At 40.7% G+C, this 17,496-nt stretch overlaps 1 protein-coding gene across 5 annotated transcripts in view; it reads left to right on the top strand.

The window, feature by feature from the left end:
• PTPN13 (protein tyrosine phosphatase non-receptor type 13) overlaps positions 1 to 17,496 on the top strand; it is a 109,661-nt gene that overhangs the window by 30,231 nt on the left and 61,934 nt on the right. For all 5 annotated transcript variants that reach the window (XM_084518037.1, XM_084518038.1, XM_084518039.1 and 2 more), the window contains exons 3-6: positions 1,513 to 1,682; positions 6,235 to 6,300; positions 8,682 to 8,867; positions 11,367 to 11,460. In XM_084518037.1, the coding sequence (XP_084374163.1) occupies positions 1,513 to 1,682; positions 6,235 to 6,300; positions 8,682 to 8,867; positions 11,367 to 11,460 (516 nt within the window). The remainder of the gene's footprint in view (positions 1 to 1,512; positions 1,683 to 6,234; positions 6,301 to 8,681; positions 8,868 to 11,366; positions 11,461 to 17,496) is intronic.

Raw genomic sequence — 17,496 nt, 5'->3', positions numbered from 1 at the left:
TTCTAGAATGTTTGTTGCCCTCAGTGGTCCCTTTTCCTTTGTAAGGGAAAACTCTGTTTAGGGTTTTAAAGAACGTTTGTAACACCGAGTGTGTTCATCTTAGGTTGAAAAATGTATTGGTGGCTTCTCTGCTGAATGATTTTTTCTGCATGCACTGGTAGGAGGGGAAGCTTTGAGCTGCAGGAATTCAAAATTGGATGTTTTAGATGTAGAGCTTAGGGATATGGTTTAGTGGAGGGCTGTTAGCGTTAGGTTGGAGGTTGGACTCGATGACCTTGAGGTCTCTTCCAACCTAGAAAATTCTGTGATTCTGTGATTCTGTTTTTCTGGATAATTGTGCTAGCCAAGTAGTAATATAGTTCTGCTTTCCATGTCAGAGAATGTGGGACACCTAGAAGCAATTCCTTGGCTCTTCTTGGAGAAAGGGGAACAGAAGGAATGGAAGGGCTGGCTTGCTAGATCCTTTTACATCTGATACCTGCATGCAGTAATTTAAAACGTTTCCTAGGAGATTAGAAATATTCTAGATTACAAGATAGTTGAACAGCTTGGGCACCAGCACTGTGGGAGCATCCTGAGCTGATAGGAGAGTGGAAAATGTTGTTAGTGGTGGTGCTGAAGTAGGAAATGGTTGTTCTGCTGTTGTTGCTTATTATGCAGAGGAGGAGGACCAACCTGTCCATCAAACGTGGGTTTCCTCAACTCTTTGAAACAGAGTTAATTTTTATTTTTACAGCGCTAAAAGCTTGTGCCTCCTTCAGTGAAAGTGAGCTGTATTACTGTTAGAAACATAGAAAAAATATTTTAACTCAAGAAAATGGAAGAGGAAAGGTTTTTTTGCTCTAAGTTCAGTGTTTGTTCTGCTGTTTTAAGATTTGAAAGGAGGATCTTATAAAAGGGATTGGGTTTACTCTTTGCCCACTTCCGCTGCTGTCTCTAATTTTTTTATTTTTCAGTTCTGAAAATACTTTTTTCTTTGGGCTGGATCCAGCTGTAATGTCCCAAGACTTCTCTGCTTGTCCCAGTCCTATCAGCTGGTCTTAATACAGAGCATTCCTTTTCTCTGCTAACCTTGTCTTCCCTCTTCAGATCATTGCTGCTACAACCGTGCTATTAAGATAGCAGTTAACTCTGTTCTTAATGCAGGATCTCACCTTAATGACATGCATCCTACAGCATTTCATAGAATCAGAATCTTAGAATTTGATCATTTTAGATGTCAGCTGTGTTTCAGACATGAAATAACCTGAGGACAGGAGATCTGTGACATTTTAGCAAGCTCTTCATGACCTTGGTGATATGAATAATGGCACAGAACTAAAGAAAAGGAAGAGATATTGCTCTTTAGTGTGACGAAAATTGGGTTACTATTGTGGTTATGAAGCATCACAGGTGGAAAAGGAAGCATTTTGATATTCAATTTGTCTTTGAGCTAATAAAATTACATTAAGGAATGCCACAGAACAATCGTATGTTAATTTGGGGCTTTTTCTTTTCTTCTTTCAAATGCAGCTGATCCTACTGCTCTGGGATTCATCATTTCTCCATGGTCTCTCCTGTTGCTTCCATCTGGCAGCGTATCGTTTACTGACGACAATGTGTCCCAACAAGATCTGCGAGCGTTCACGGCTCCAGAGGTTCTGCAGAACCAGTCTCTGTCATCTCTCTCAGACGTGGAAAAGGTAAGATACCTCTCCCATGGCAGAGAGCTGCTGCCTTTTCCTGTTGATGAGTTCACAAACTGGCTTTTAGCTGACCTTTTTGTCTCTGCAGTATTCTTGATTTCTATGCTTGATTGTTGGTTTATGTTGTGAATGCAAGAATCAGATTCAGCAAAGCAGGATACAACTGCCAAGCTCTGCAGTCATAGTATTGGAATTGTTTGTCTTGTTTCAGGAGAGACAACATTGTTGAAGATAGTAATGTTGTCTCCAATGTAATCTCTGAAGTTAACATGCAATACAGGCCTTGAAAAACATCAGAAAAAACATTCTGAATGGCACATTTGTGACATGCTTCAGAAATGATTGTGTTCTTTGTTCCATGCTGGGATTCATTTAGTACAGTACTTTTTTCTATTTGAAAAAAAAAAAAAAAGAGAGAGAGTGGTTAATATTTTAGGCCACATTGTGATGTTTCTTTATCTTCAGGATAGAAATCATCAGAAGGACCTCTGGCTTGTAAACTTGAGCAGGCAGCATATCAATAAACAATGACCAAATACTGGCATTCAGCACAAACACACTTCTGGTTAATCCTCTCTGATTACAGATGTGCAAATTTATGTTGTGATAGCAATATAACTTTGCTTGCTCCAAGGTGATGACAGAATCAAGCCTCCACTGCAGCAGTTGTGTTGCTTTTTGTATTGGGAAACAGTTGTGTGTGGAAATGTACAAGCTTTGGCTTTACATAAGCAAATTCTTCACACAGTCACCTATAAACTAAATAAAACCCTTTAGCTTGTGGTGTTACGTCTTAGCATTAGGTTGAAGCTTCGAGCTTTGGGCTTAGGATAAATTAACCTGGTTTGTGAATTAACTCTGCTTAATTTCTGCAAGTGTATTGTCCACACTGGCAGGTGAAAAAGGAACTGTTGCGATACCCTGAGATGGTAAAAACAGTTGGAGAAAAATGAGCTGCTTCCATTCTTGTTCCCAGTTTCTAGCCTAGCAGATAAATCAGAGCTGTGCCCCCAGTGTGGTATTCATGCCTGGGTGCTTCCAAGATATTGATCCTCTGGGGCTATTTGCTTGCTTGTATGGCAGGGAAAAACTACCTGGAACAAGGCAAGGAGGTTAATCTTCACTGGAAAGACACTGGTGAAGCAGTCCAATAATGGTAAAACAATATCAAACATCTCACACGGGGAATAACCAGGCAAAACTAACAAATTCTACTCCTGGCATAAAATTGCAACTCTAAATAATGATCTCTTTTTATTTCTTCCCCTTGTATTGTATAAACACTTTAGTCTTATTATGGCTCTCTTATTTGGAGATATTAGAGCTGATAAATAACTGGTCTATGCATCCTTTTTTCTGCTTGTTTTCCTTCACATTAGCAACATACTGCGTGCTGGAGCTTACGCTGTTAATTTTTTGTGACTTCATGTTTCTTAGGTCTTGTTTTGCACATGCTGACTTAATTTGAAACACATTTAAACCTCTTTTTTGTTGTTCTGTTGCATCTCAGCATAGTTTGCTAGACTCATCTAGTGGAAATCTTTGGTGTTTTCCTCTTTTGGTTCTTGTTCTGAAATCAGACCCTGTCTGCAAGTTGGGCTTTCTTGTTTCCTCATTTCTTCTGGCCTCTGGTCAGCCAACAACAAAGTCGCATTCAGCTCTTCAGCTATGACTTCACTTGCTGGCCGAATGGAACAGAGTATTCAGTGATAACTGTTGGACAAAACGATAGTCACTCAGTGAATACCCTTTTGGTTCTTTCAAGACACTCGGTCAAATTGAATACAAACCAAGCCTGATCTAATTGCGAGCCAATTGGAAATGCAGTTAGCAAACCATTTGAAGTTATAATAAGAGATGAATCTGGGAATTGAATTTGGCATTGATTTATATATTGTGGAAATTATTACAAGTATTTCAAAATGAAGATGAACCCAAAAATTTTTGGGTAAATGCTTTAATTTTTAAGAGGTGCATGTGATGTTCTTCAGTCAAAGATTGCTTCTTCTGGAGAGACAGATGAGTGTTTTCAGTCTGTGTGCCCATTAGTACTGTACAGAACCACCTATTATTTACTGATCATTTGAAATTACCAAAATTCCTGTTTGTTGTTGGTTTTTTTTTTTTTGTTTGTTTGTTTTTACAACACTTTTTCAGGAGATCTTTGCCTAGTTTGTCATGCATGCATTGTCTCGGGTAAGGAACTTGTAATGCTGCACAAATGTCAGCCATAATCTTGTAAACGGGCTGGTGTGGGATTTCCTGACCCCCACACCCTGATTTTCTGTCCCAAGCTAAGCCTGTCAGACCATAGTAAGCAGTTGGAAATTCATTAGGGGAAATGCCAAACACCGGTCTAGCAGCAATATCGTTATGGATCTGGTTCTGAAGAGAAACTGTATGAAATAGGAGAGAGTTACGGAATATAATGCATGCAGGCATTACTTGACAATCCAAAAGGGTGTGTAGGTATGTAGCAGATAGATTTTTGTCTCATATGTAGAAGTGGCTTGCAAGCAACTACACAGTGCTGTACTTAAGAAGCCTCCAAGTTCATTTAAAACTTGAAATATGGTGGAGTATCACATCAGAGACTATTAAACTTTTTAAAATTATTTTTGTGAAAGCTAGTTTCAGATAGGCTAGTAGGGTAGCATCTGTTATAGTAGTGATAGTCCTTGTTTTGAGGTCTTATAGGTTGTGCTATAATGTTTTTGCTGAGGATGACAACAATTCTTAGTTTTAGAATAGAATAAAGCCACGGTGACATTTTCCCTTCTGACACTTTCCCCTCTGTGGTTCTGCTCCGGCTTCCTCACAAAAACACCATGTCTCTGTTTTCCTCTACCTACACAACCTTCTTGCACGCTTATCTGAATGCATGAACTGGTCCTGTTCCCACCCTCAGCGTTTGTTTGCCAGCTGGACTTAAGTGTGCCAGTGAGGAATCCCGAATCGCTGCTGCATGCTGGTGGAGGCCGTTCTGTCCTGCTGGGACTCTCAGGCTGTGCTGTAAAGGCCAGCCAAGTGATCTGAGTGGCAGAAGCTTCAGGTTGGAGTGCTTCTTGGAGTGTGTTCATTCCCAGTGTTGTCTGAATAAAGCCCATTGAATTTAAGAGAGCAGTTTTTAATAATAGGTTACTTCTACGTGTATTTAGTAATTACTTCCTTACCCTGTCCCAAAGCAGTGTATTGCTCTTCTGAATACATAAAACAGCAAATGTTTCCTTATTACATGAGAAATGTAAACATACATTACGCTTGTCTTTTTGGCTAAAAGTCTGCACAGCGCAGTAATGTTAGTGAGGCCATTATCATGTAGTAGTTATAAAAGACATTATAATGTCTTTCAAGCAGGCTGATCTAAACAGGAAGACATTTTGGCGTCACCCTCTGAGTCTTTGTGAACACGTTTTGTACATTAAGAGACTTTTCAGTGCAGAGAGAAATTCTCATGTCCAACCTTAAGGTAGTATAAGATGTGTAATTTCTAACAATTCTACATACTGAGTTTGGAAGGAATAAAATGAGCATCACACTGGTTCTGTTCACTCCACTACCTTTGTCCAGGTGATTTATGTGGAACTTTTAAAAACCTGTATATGAAGTTCCAGAGCCTGGACAGATCTTGTCAATATACCTAGGACTTAAGTAAGATGTTTTGCTTTTAGTTGGCAAAGAGGTTGCCTTAAATGAATCATCCCTAACTTATCACTGTCCCTGTAACTGTTGTTCATTGTCTGCACAATAATTTAATCAGCTGCTTGCTTGAAGTTACACAAATATTACTAATAACCTGGTAGAGAGTCATCACTAGTGTATGCTACTTGCATAGTCCAGAAAAACCGTTTTTTGTTTTTGTTTTTTTTTTACTGCTGTTCCTTAGCTGTATTGTTATTTTCACAGTGACCTGTTTGGACAGTGTGTATTTGTAGTCTGAAATCTGCAATATTTGAAGATTGTATTCCATGTCTTGAAGGATTTAATATGTTCAAGATGTATATTAATATCATTGCTGCTGATATTAACTGTTAATTATGAATGTAATGATTAATGCCTTTGCGCCTTAAAATACAAATGACAGATTAAGGTGGCTGTTTTATTTATTAATGCTTTTGTGTTCGTTATATTTTTTCCTTTGATCCCGGTCCTAGTAATTCCTTGACAGTACCACCCAGCTGATGGAGTCCCACTAAGGCCTGCCTTGCCTTCAGACTAAAGGTTTCAGGAGCTTTAGGTACCACCACGCAGTCTGTTCCCCTGCATGGCTGCTGACACAGATATGTGTGCTTCTGCCTTCCTTGGGAGATGAACATGTGGACCTAAACAGCGAGGCCAGAGGCACTGATTAGATGCAGTACCTTTTGTTGCAGTAGGATTTACTTCTCTAGCTCTCAGGCAAAAGAAAATAAAAATCTGAAATACAGATGAGCTTAACTGGCAAGAAAGTATATAGGCAAAGTGACACTAGGTTAGCTGCTCTGCTTTGAAGGTGCTTTGCATTTCCTGTGCTGTTCTGAGTTGATAAATGTCTTGTGTTTCATTATAGGTGCATATTTATTCTCTTGGTATGACACTCTTCTGGGGAGCTGACCATGAAGTACCTCAAAGCCAAGTAAGTTTGAATTTGGTTTTGTTTAATATCACGGTCTCAGACTTGATAGTGTGACCACTTCAACATCAATTAACATGACACGATGTCCTCATGGGACGCAGAAGAGTGTGGCTTCCTTGCTCTACTTGGAGCTTTTCCTTGTGGTGTGTACCACTATTGTCACCTTGCAGAAAGAAGGTGCAGATAGAACATGTCTGTCCGTTTCCACGTGGGTATATCTGGGTTAGTCCATCCTGTAGCGTCACAAGCAGAAAAACAACAGTTGATGCTGCTGAAAAATACTTTTGTTTCAGGCTTATGTATAAAAATAAACATTTAAGTAACATCGTTGATTTACTCATAATAAAGCAACTCGTGATCTCTGCTGCTGTAATTTCAGTGAGTCTGGAATTGGCACGTGCTAATACTTGCCTTGCGCAATGTCCAAGAAAAAGGGTATGAATTGCTTGGAAGAGGGAGTAGACTTGCTACTGACTTGTCAGCCGCTGCAGACACAGTCGCAGACTGCTTAGAGCTGAATGTTATTGCTCAAGAGGTTATCTCCCACACCCAGCAGAACGCCTTCACTTAGTTGTGGAAAGAGTCTGGAATGCCTAATTCGTCATCTGCCTGGGTGCTCCCACCTGCTCCTAGCTCAGCTGTTTGAAGGCACTATCTAAAAGGGTGAAAAGTAGGTGAAACGCACAGAGGGAGCATTTAATGAGAGACTTGGTGTCGAGGGATTTGACAGAGCATTGTGCAGCTCGGGGAGCTGAGCTATTTCTGTTCCATGTTTTGGTTCAGTCCTGTTTATTGGCGTTATGTTTAAGGGTAAGGAAGGAAGTTTTGGAAGGCTGTAGGAGTTAAAGTGCTTGGTTTCTAAAATTTTCTGTACCAGAGTAGTAGTTGGGTTCTAAGTCCTCCTGCTTTGGAAATAGCTGCCTGAACGCAGAAGTCACAAATTTGATGCTGACAGTTATAGGGATACTTCTTGGTAGCCTACCATGTCTGTCTCCCAAACTGCACTGTTTTATTAGATGGTTATCCCCCTTCTTTGCTCACCTGCCTTGTAAGGGATGAAGGGAGCAGTATTGAGCCAGTAGCAGGAGAATGGCTTGAGATAGGTGCTCAATGGAAGGTGGGTAGGAATTAATTTTCTTCCATGTTTTTGTTCCTTCCCTCAGTATTAGATTGTAGCAACAGTTTTATAGTAATGCAGCAGGAAGAAATGCTTTCACAGTGCTTTCTCTTACTGTTTTTCCTAAGTATGGTGTAGTGAGGTATGTCTGGAAAGAAAGGGGGGAGCAGAAGTACAGAATTTTTCATCAAATGTTCTGGTGCTCTGCTCTGTGGAGGTAGTAGAGGCAAAAAGACAGGCTGTGTATGGCATAGCGTTTAAGTGTTAGTTTGTATGTGTGGAATTTCACTTCATTTTATTTGTCTGCATTTGTTGGTTGATGGGCTGCTTCTCTGCTGGGAATTTGGTTGAACTGCAAGAATGATTTGTATGATTTGGGAGAAGTGCTGAAAAAATAGGTGGGAAAAGCCTACGCTAGTTATACCAGGGTGATCCAGAAGGGTTATTTATGGCACCACTTAAAAAATAAAAAAAATCAGGAGCACTAACCCAGGAAAGGTGGGAAGATAGTAATGTCTTAAAATGCTCTATGTCAAAAAGCACGCGACAGAGCTTGTGCTTTGTAGATAACCCCACGTGTTGGGACAGTGGCACAGAGGGGAAGCTGAGACCTCAAGTGCTGGTGGCACCTGAGAACAGGTGTTATCTCTGACCATTGCGCACCCTGTGGAGTCGTATTCTACTGGCAGTGTGCTGGATTAACTGGCTGGGGAGAGGAGAATCAAACCTAGATTGTTCCCCACCATATGAGCATTGTTCTGCAGTGACAAAGCTTTGGTTTTTAACCAGTGGCTTTGCTGCTTGAGACCTTACATCTTTGTTGATAATGTTTGGTGGTGGCACTGGGCTTTGGAAATGCTGACCCAGCTGGAGCAAAAAAAAATCCAAGTGTGGAATTCAGACAGGAAAAAAGAGTTTGTCAGAGTGTTTAAAAACAGCAAAGACCTTTAAGCAGAACTTTTTCACTGGTAATTAAGCCCTTGAGAAAGGAAAGTGGCGGTGTCCTGATGGTACAGATCAGGCAGCTTGTATGGACCATACTGTTGTAGGAGCCAAATCTAGATCCTGGCTGATTGTCCAGTGACTGTAACTGCAACTTCTTACCACCTAGATGGTGACTTCCACATTGGCACTCACTCGATGTAGGCAATAAGCCTCATAAATAGTCGTTTTATTACGTTGAATGTCTTTTGTTTGTATGTGTGTGCTGCAGGTGACAATTAAAATTGATTCTCACCTCCCTCCCATTTTTGTTTGTCATTAGCCTATCAAACTCGGAGATCATCTCAACAGCATCCTCCTCGGCATGTGTGAAGATGTCATTTATGCCCGTGTATCCGTACGGACTGTTCTGGATGCCTGCAGTGCCCACATACGGAACAGCAACTGTGCCCCTTCTTTTTCATACGTGAAGCAGTTAGTCAGACTGGTTCTGGGAAGCCTGTCTGGGGTAAGTCTTCACACGCGTCTGAGGGTTAAGGGAGATCAGCAGGAAGAGAGCTAAGCTGCTAAATCAGAGTCATTGTGCAGTCATTCTTCCTATTGTTTGATCATGTTGCAGTTGTGAGAAGGGGGATTGTTGAAAGGGGAAAAACTGAAATTGTAGGAGGAGAGAATTGTTCTCCTCTTGGTAACAGTTTGTGCACTCGACAATTCTTCTTGGAATAAAGATTTCAGCTGCTGTAGCTGAGGAAGATAGTTTTCTGAAATGGTTATCCTCTTTGGAAGAGAAGTAGGAAAAAGCATGAATTCTGGGGGCAAACATTAGACAGATTCCTACTTGAAATGCTGCAAAAACGATGGGTGTGGTGTTTCTTTTTTAGAAACATTCTTGACTTTGGGAGAGTCACTGATTAACTGGAAGAAGGACTTCTTAGTGTGCCAGTTCTCTTGCACTTCTCCTCAGCTCCTGGATAGATAGGATTTTGTGGAGGACTTAATTGTCTAATGACGACAAATGCCTTGAGTTCATGTAAGAAGTGAAGCATGCTACATGAAATCATCTTGCAGAGTTACTATTCCTGACAGGCATCCTCTGCCTTCACCTAAACCATCACAACATAGCCACAGATTAGTCAAATGACTCCAGGCTCTGAATTCGAAGGAAAGCCATAAGTTGTCAATATTGTTAAGATTGTTCTTTTGTTAGTACTTCCTTTTCCTTGTGTTCTCTTTATAATTCTAACAAATGTCAAGGAGTATGTTTTTGCTAAAGTGATATGCAGTGGTGATCTTGAGTTTTATCCTGTTCTACACTGTTGAAACTCCTATCTCGTAGAGGTTACACAAATGTAAAAAAAAAAAAAAAAAAAAAAAAAAAAAGGGTGTCAGGAGATGTAGCACTGTAGTTACAAGAAAAGTATTTGAGTTGACAGTACTCTCATTTAACAATTTGTTTTATCATTTAATAGTTACTTAGGCTCTTTATAAATCCGGTTTGGAAGTTCTTGCATGATGTGACAGGTCCCTGTATTTGTCCAAAGGTCAGCAGAAGCTGTCTGTGACAGGGCTCCAGAAGCAGCACTGAGTCGGAGTTCCAGATTTGTCAAATGTGTGAGGCTGTCTGTCAGTCAAGTGCTCCTCACTGCGATGTCCAAACTCCTGTGCAGCTGCCAAGAGGATCTGGCTTGTGATTCAGTGAAATGAAGGCCTACAAGGCCTTAATCACTAAGTGAATACTAAAGCGAAGATCTAAATCTTGAATCAGGCCATGAGCTATAGAAACAGCCAGCGTGGAGAACTGAGTCATTCATTTTCAGAATCTTAATAGCCCTTTTTGCTTAGCAAATTTTCTGCTTTTCTGCTCATCTTGTCCTTGTCACCAGGCTTACAAAGGGTCTCCACGGTTAGCATGACAAACTGACTGACCTGGCCAGCTGAGGACAGCAGTAATGGTCCTAACTGCACGTGCTGAATCTAGCTGCTGGGTTCCCATACTGTGCCAATGACCAAGGAGCAGGACTGCTGGACGTTATCCAGTGTTGAAGCTTTGCTAATATTCTGATTTTCTTCTGGCAGAAGTATGTCTTAATCTGAGTCGAGGCTTTGCAGCAGAACAAGAACAAAATAGTTGAGTAGAGCCATGTGTTGACAGAACAACAGCAGCATAGCTGTGCTTCTGGGTTTTTCTGCGCCTTAGTTAGCCCTCCATGCTGGTTTTAACATTTTAACTCTGTATGTGTCCTTGAAGTTCAGTTTAATAAGAAAAGCACACAAAGCTGTTTTTTTTTTTCAGAACCAGAGTAAACTTGTGTGCCTCTGATCTTGCCTGGGCTTTTCAAAGGCTGGAGGAGCCTGAGCTCTGTAATAGGTCCTTGGGTGATATGTGAAGCACAGTGAGAGATCCTCTTGCATCTTTTCACTTGATGTTAATATCCTCTGTAAAGGGCAATACAGCGTAGGACTCATTGAACCTGTTCCATGTTGAGTTGCACAGTAACTGTGATGGATAAAGCTCTTTGATATCTCCATCCCACCTCCCAGCTAAGCCACTGTCTAGGCTGGGCTGATTGCCACCATATCAAAACACCTCAATGAGAAGTCTTTGTTACAGCGAATAAGCTTGCTTTTTTTTTTTTTTTTTTTAAGTGAATGATTGTGTATGTAACATCACTTCTTTGGGGAAGTGGTGTTTAAAAAAAAAAAAAAAAAAGCTAAAAATCAGGACTAAGAACTGTGAGTTCACAGTTGTGAACTTAATTCATACTTACTGCAAAAAAGTCAACCAGTTGTGTGCTAAAAATCCTGCCTTGAGTATTCAGATGTCAGTATTACAGGGCATGGTCTCGTGGTGAAACCATTTTTTCTTTTGAAACATTTGAGCCTGTACTCTGAACTTGAACTTTAATCTTCAATGCTAACTTGTGTTGTGCGTTATTTAATGGGTGCTAGTTTAATGTTGATGTCAGTTCTTTCAGTACATAACTAGGCGTCATTGCCTCTTTTGCAGATGGATCATCTTGCTTGCAATGGAGATAAAAAATTGCAGCCAGACAGGAGCCAGGCTATTCGGGAGAGGCTGAGGGGGAAAGGACTTCCCACAGGTAAGTGCTTTCTTGCAGGGGAGGGTCATGGCACTAACAGCCCTGTGGGAGACCACGTTTGTGGGGTAGATTTTGCAGCCAAAGAAACTGAGTATTGGAGCCCTTGCTCACGGTAACAGAGTTGGTAGTTCCATGCCTAACAAAGCATAGACAATGTCAACAAGAGAAAAATTATTTCTAGAAAATACACATCTTTTTCTGGCTCTGTTCCTGATGCGAGGAACAAGGTGGCCAGAAGTTTTATTTCAGGGGAGGAGAAGTTTCAGGCAACTGGAGGAAAAGGAAGCAGCTTCTCTTAGTTCCTTTATTTCTGTGGGCCCTGCTTTACCTCACTGTAACGTTCCTTGCACATAGCCGCTTGCTTTCCTTCCCAGGCAGCTCGGGGCCCTTCTCTCTGCACACAAAGCTTCTTGGTGCCCCCTCTTTTACCCTTAGCGGAGGTGGTGTGTGTTTGTCACAGTTCTGCTGTGCTTCGGCACTGTCAGGTGGACATGGAAACAAGGTAAGGTTGTAAAGTTGCTTCAGGGAGGTTAGGAAAGAGGAAAAGGGGGAAGGAGGGAAACAGCCCTTTTTGGGGCCACACTGCCATTGTTGCCAGTGTGGAGTAAAAGGGATTAAGTGATGTGGGATGACAGCCAATTGCTGGCCAAGGCTTTATTAGATGTTGCTGTTCAAGGTCTGTGGCAGCATCAGCTCTGTGATAGGCTTTTCAGCCAAGAGTAGGTGTTCTTCCAAAAGGCAGATCTCATCTTTTTTTTTTCTGGAAGAGTTGTGGAGAGTTTTGTGATGTTCCAGTCGGGCCAATCAATGTCATTGTGAGGCAGGCAGTGCGATGCGATAATTATCCGAGGCCTTTCTTGCCTTAAAATGCTCATCTGTAAATGGTGTACCTTGGTGAGCAGTATGGGATATCTTCCACAGATATCCAGCTCTGTAAATGCTAGCAGCACAGACTTTTTAGCTGCCTTATATTAACTTTCTGCCTAGTTACCACTAGTAAACGTGGAACAAAAGCGTGTTGCTGATGTGCTTGAGCTGCTCCCTCTGTCTTTTAGCTTGGTGCCCTCCAAAAACAGCAACAGTTCTCATCTCCTCCAGAGTCTTTCTGCAGCAATAGGAAGACCTCTAGGAATATACAGGGTTTGGGACTGGATCAATTCAGTTGACTGGATTTGTAAACAATGGCATGCCTTCCTTCTTCAGCTCTTGTCTTAAAAATAATTCTTTCCCTGGCTCCCATCAGTTCTGCAAAGGTTGTGCCAGAACCTTTTTGTTTTTGTTAGTTTCTTCTTGAACCCTCTTCTTTCCCAATTTCTAGTTTCATCATATTCATGGTTTCTTTACACGCCTTTGTTCTTCTGCAAGTACATACCATATTCCTCACCTGGCACTTTTCTTTTGCTTTTCAAGTGGATTCCCATCATCTTCAGTTTAATTAATAATTTGCTATGTAGCACAGCAGAGCTTGATTTGAGCACATTAGCATTTGGCTACTACCTCAAGCTTGGTCATTTCCATACTCTCATTTCCATCATCTATTCTGCTTTTGATCCCATGATTATCATAAATTGCCTGTTTTGAGAATGGTCAGAATAAATATTTGTTTCATTTTGGAGGCATAGCAAGGCTGTTTTTAGACTCTGTTCTCACTGTACTAGCAACCCTAGTTTTTTCTTTACTTTGTTCTCTTGCTAATACAGCTGAAAAGTCTTTTGCTCTTCTGCTTTTATTTTTCTTAGAAAATGCTCTTGTTGAAGGCTGTGTGCTCTGAGGTTTTTTACTTTTCTGTTTATTTTTCTTACAACTTTCTGGTTAAGCTGTTTAGTCGATGATTTTTTTTTTTTTTTTTTTTTAATCTCCAGAAGTCATGTTTGTTCCCAAAGTCTTAACTGTAAAATAACGTCTCTTTAATGCCTGAAACGTTTTCTGAGGACTATGCCTTTTGCTTACAGAGTATAGAGTAGATGATCTAATTGGCGTTTTCCTACTGTATCCTCTGACTTCATAAAATGTCATGGCCAGGATACTCTTTCCTCTTATCCTTACTTTCTTTGAATCACTTAGTATGTATGACAGTGCTTCTGAGATGTTTGAGAGGCATTGCTTTTTATTTTAATTAATGCAACGTTCAGTTAGTGTGCAGCGTCTGGGTCACCGAAGGGCTGTGGAGGTGGAAGTCTAGCTGCTGGGTGCTCTCTTGCCTTCTGGCTCTGCCTGAGATTGCCACAGTGCCAGGCAGAACAGGTTCCCTGCAGTGTGTGCTTGTGAAATTACCAGCTTGGAGAGGACTGCCTGAACAAAGGGTTCTCTCAGACTGAGGTGTCCAGCTGAGTCAGCTGCTACAGAGCAAGACACTGTGGGTTGTTCTTTTTGCCGTTGTTGTCTTGTTTTGTTTTAGGTTCTGCCTATTCTGATTCCATTCCAACTTGTTTCAGTTTCCCTGTATCACAGTAATTACCTGTGGAACTCTGTTTACTTATCTCTTTTTCCCTAAAGGGCTTAAAACCATCTTAGTCGCCCCCGCAGACATTTCCATTTCAACATCTGACTTCAGTCCCATTCCCTGGTCCTTTTATTTTATTTTTTTTTATTTTTTACTAGCATCATCTTAATTCTCAGTCTTTCCATCTTCGATATATGCCTTCATCTCACTTTGCTGAGCCCTCAGGGAATACAGACCATCAGAAACACATGGAACAAGACATCCACGTAACCAAATGAGCTCTAGCTATCTTCAGTTCCACATGGCATACTTATTGAATCATATGGTTGAAAGTTAGGGTGGTCCCAGTGAAAAGGGTGTCTGATATTAATGAGTGATAGCTCTCGTTTGATCCAGGGCTATCCAACTCTGTTTTATTTATTGATTTACAATGAATGCAGGAGTATCAAAATGTTGCTGCATCTAACTTCAGATTGATGATCAGTCATGTTGAGTTGATGAATATAGAGATGGTTCAGCTGAAGAGTGATGTGCTTCTCATTTTGGTCTTTGAAAGACTTAAACGTGAACTTTAAGATCAACTTTGCAAATCTCGGTCATCCAAAATTACAGTTGCTGGGGCTTTTTATTGGCTTAGGACAAATGTTTTGAAATATTTTTCCACTTGTTGAAATTATGTATTTTGTTCTCCTGTATGCCAAGGTTATTTATTTCTGTCTTTACATCTTAAGTACAATTATTAAATTATTAAATAGCTTCATGCTAATATTCTCCCCAATTAAATTTATTTTCTGTCTCTTTCATGACTCACTTTCTGTGGTTATTTTGGTGAATGAGCTTTATGGCAGGGCAGACTGCAGAAGTAATTCATTCTAAATTAATATTACAGAATGTTTGCTTTTAGTCAAGACATACTCAGAGCACAATATTTAGGAACTGACTTAGCCAGCAGAAATAGAAACAGTAAAACCTGGTGTGAGTCATCTGAACATATGAGTTATTAGTGTTTCCTGTTCAAAACACTGTCGACCTTAAGAGTTTCCAAGAATTATTTGTGGAAGTTGTTTGATAAGATTCTTTTGGGGTGACAAAAGAGCAAGTAATTTTCAAACTCTTCAAAATATAAAGCAAGAATTAATTCACCCCACTACTGTTTTTGCTAAAAACCATAGCATTCATCCCTTAAAAGAGTGTAGCCTATTTAAAACTTGGTTGAAATCTCCGTAACTTAACCAGGCCTGAGAATCTGCTTCCCAGCTCTCAAATAAATGAAATCTTGCCCCAGAGAACTATTGCTGTGTCTCCTTGTGTGTTTACTTATTAAGTTCCACCTTGTGTTTGGGATCTGTCTGCACCAAGAGCAGACCTTTGAAAACATACTTGTCTTTTCAAGAAATTTAGCTGCCACGTTTCATAACTTTGCTTTCCTGTCACAGTGCTCTCCAGTGGGACCTTGACTCCTACATCATGGAGTCCGTCCCAAACGAACTTCGTGTGTTAAAGTGCTGCAGTTTGAGCCATCAAATTTCCAACCTTCATCTCTGCCAAAAGAGTGTATGCCACCTCGTTCTGCTTGTGATGACTTTAAAGTATCATCCATATTCACTTTATCTCTGCATAATAGGAAAGTGGAAAGAGGGAACAAAATTCAAAGTATTGATGAAGTGCCTGTTTAATTAGACTACGCACTCTGTTAAGTTCAGCAAAAATTGTAGGTTTTGTAAACTGAATAAAAGATCCTAAGTCTCCACTAAATCCTTTTAATTTTAACAGGAATACTAATGTTCAGTTAGGTCTCTCCAGAATATTTATTGCTTATATGGCTGCCCAGCAAAAACTCACAGGAAAGAGAAAATAAGCCATTTTGATTTTGATCTAGTGAAATTAATTGCGGATTATGTTTTAGTACCCAATCTTGATGAAAATGCAGCTTTTAGTCTATAAAGAAAGAGTTTATAGTGATCACCTCCACATGTGAACTGAAACAGATTTCATTTTCTTGCTAAATCCAAGCACAAAGCTTTCGCTTACCAAAAAAAAAAAAAAAAAAAAGAAAGAACTTTATTCCCTTGATTTGAGAATCTCTTATCTGGCAATCTTCATGCACATACCCTGCCCATCTTCCCGTTATTAGAAAAACAGAACTGAGTAGGTGGGAGAAAAATTTCAAGAGTTGAACAAAACAAAATAGAAGCCAGATGAAGATTTTTATTTTTTTTTAATTGTTGTTTTGCACTCTAGAAATGGTGTCTGTTTTCTTCCAATACATTTCATGCATCCTGCAGTTCTGGTGGTCGGTGGTGGTAGAGATCTTGTGAACTTCAGTATAGCTGCTGCTGCTTTACTGAGCTTCCAGCCTGGCACTCCTGCTGAGGGCAAACTTGGAACTCTGGAACAAAATGAGAGGGGATGCAAAGACCCAGGAGTAAAGCAAACAGGAAATGTAAAATGCTGTCTCTGCAGAAAACGAGCCATATGCCTGAGTTTCTCCCGCTCTGTGCCCAAATCTGGGAAGGGAAAAGCAGGGTAGACCTTTGCCTAATTGACTCAGAAATGTACTGAAAGGAAATCAAACCGTAAGTCGTAGTAGAAAAAAATGCAGTTGTGCAGTTCCCTGTCCTGCAGGGATGCTGAGAAATAGGAGAGGAAATGCTGCACTTAGGAGGTGCAGCTTGGCAAGCGTCTCTACCACTGCTCTGAACAAGACTGGGGTTTCTGGAGCTGTTTGGGTTGTTTGATAGAGGAGCCATGCCCACCCAAAGCTGAACACAGATCCTTCTAAAGGATTTACAGCTTTGCCTCTCCGCACGGCGCTTTGAACAGTCCTTCAGTCCAGCTCATTTTGTCCTTGACAAAGAACACATTATTTTAGGAGTGCTTCGATCTCAAACTTGGAATTTCTCAACAATTTAAAAAAAAAAAAAAAAAAAGTAAGAGAGAGGAGGTGCCGTTTCTAGCAGGCAACCCGCAGGCCACAGCTGGCTCTGTGGTCTTCTGTATGGCTCACAGCCAGCCCCAGAGGGATTGCAAATCCAACTCCTCCATCAGCTTCCCACTCACATCTGAGAAACTATCCGCATTGTCTTGGGATGAGGATTTTTCTCTGTAGCTTTTCTCCAAGCTGATTGTGTGGGAGATGTTTTTTTAAACTTAGGCATAATCAGTTCCTCTTTTCTGAGCTTCCTGTCGAGCAGTGATGGTCTGCTCTTTTTGACGCGCGTGGGCAACCTCTCTTTCTCCCCCCAGCCCAGCACATGTGCACGCACATATGGGCGTACCTGTAAGCGTTGCTGAAATGCAGCTGGAAAAGCTTTTCCATTCTTTACAGACAAAAGAAAGGGACTATCAGAAAGCATTTCAACAAAGTTGAACTGAGTTTATTCAATATAAATAGACCCAGTCTGTGTTTGCATAATGCTTGATCAATTGCCTGTACGATGAAGGCGTTACACAAATAATTGCAGACAGACTGAATTGAGGTAGGACCAGATGACAGCTCTCTAGCTCAGATGAAAATGAGCAAGATTACTGGCAGTAAGAAAGACAGATGGTTCGTAAATAACACTTGTCAGAAAGGGTGTAGTTGCATTGAA

Source organism: Aythya ferina, assembly GCF_964211825.1.
Source record: "Aythya ferina genome assembly, chromosome: 4".
NCBI lineage: Eukaryota > Metazoa > Chordata > Aves > Anseriformes > Anatidae > Aythya > Aythya ferina.
Note: the sequence above shows the minus strand (reverse complement) of the source record. Positions and strands in the feature narration are given on the sequence as shown.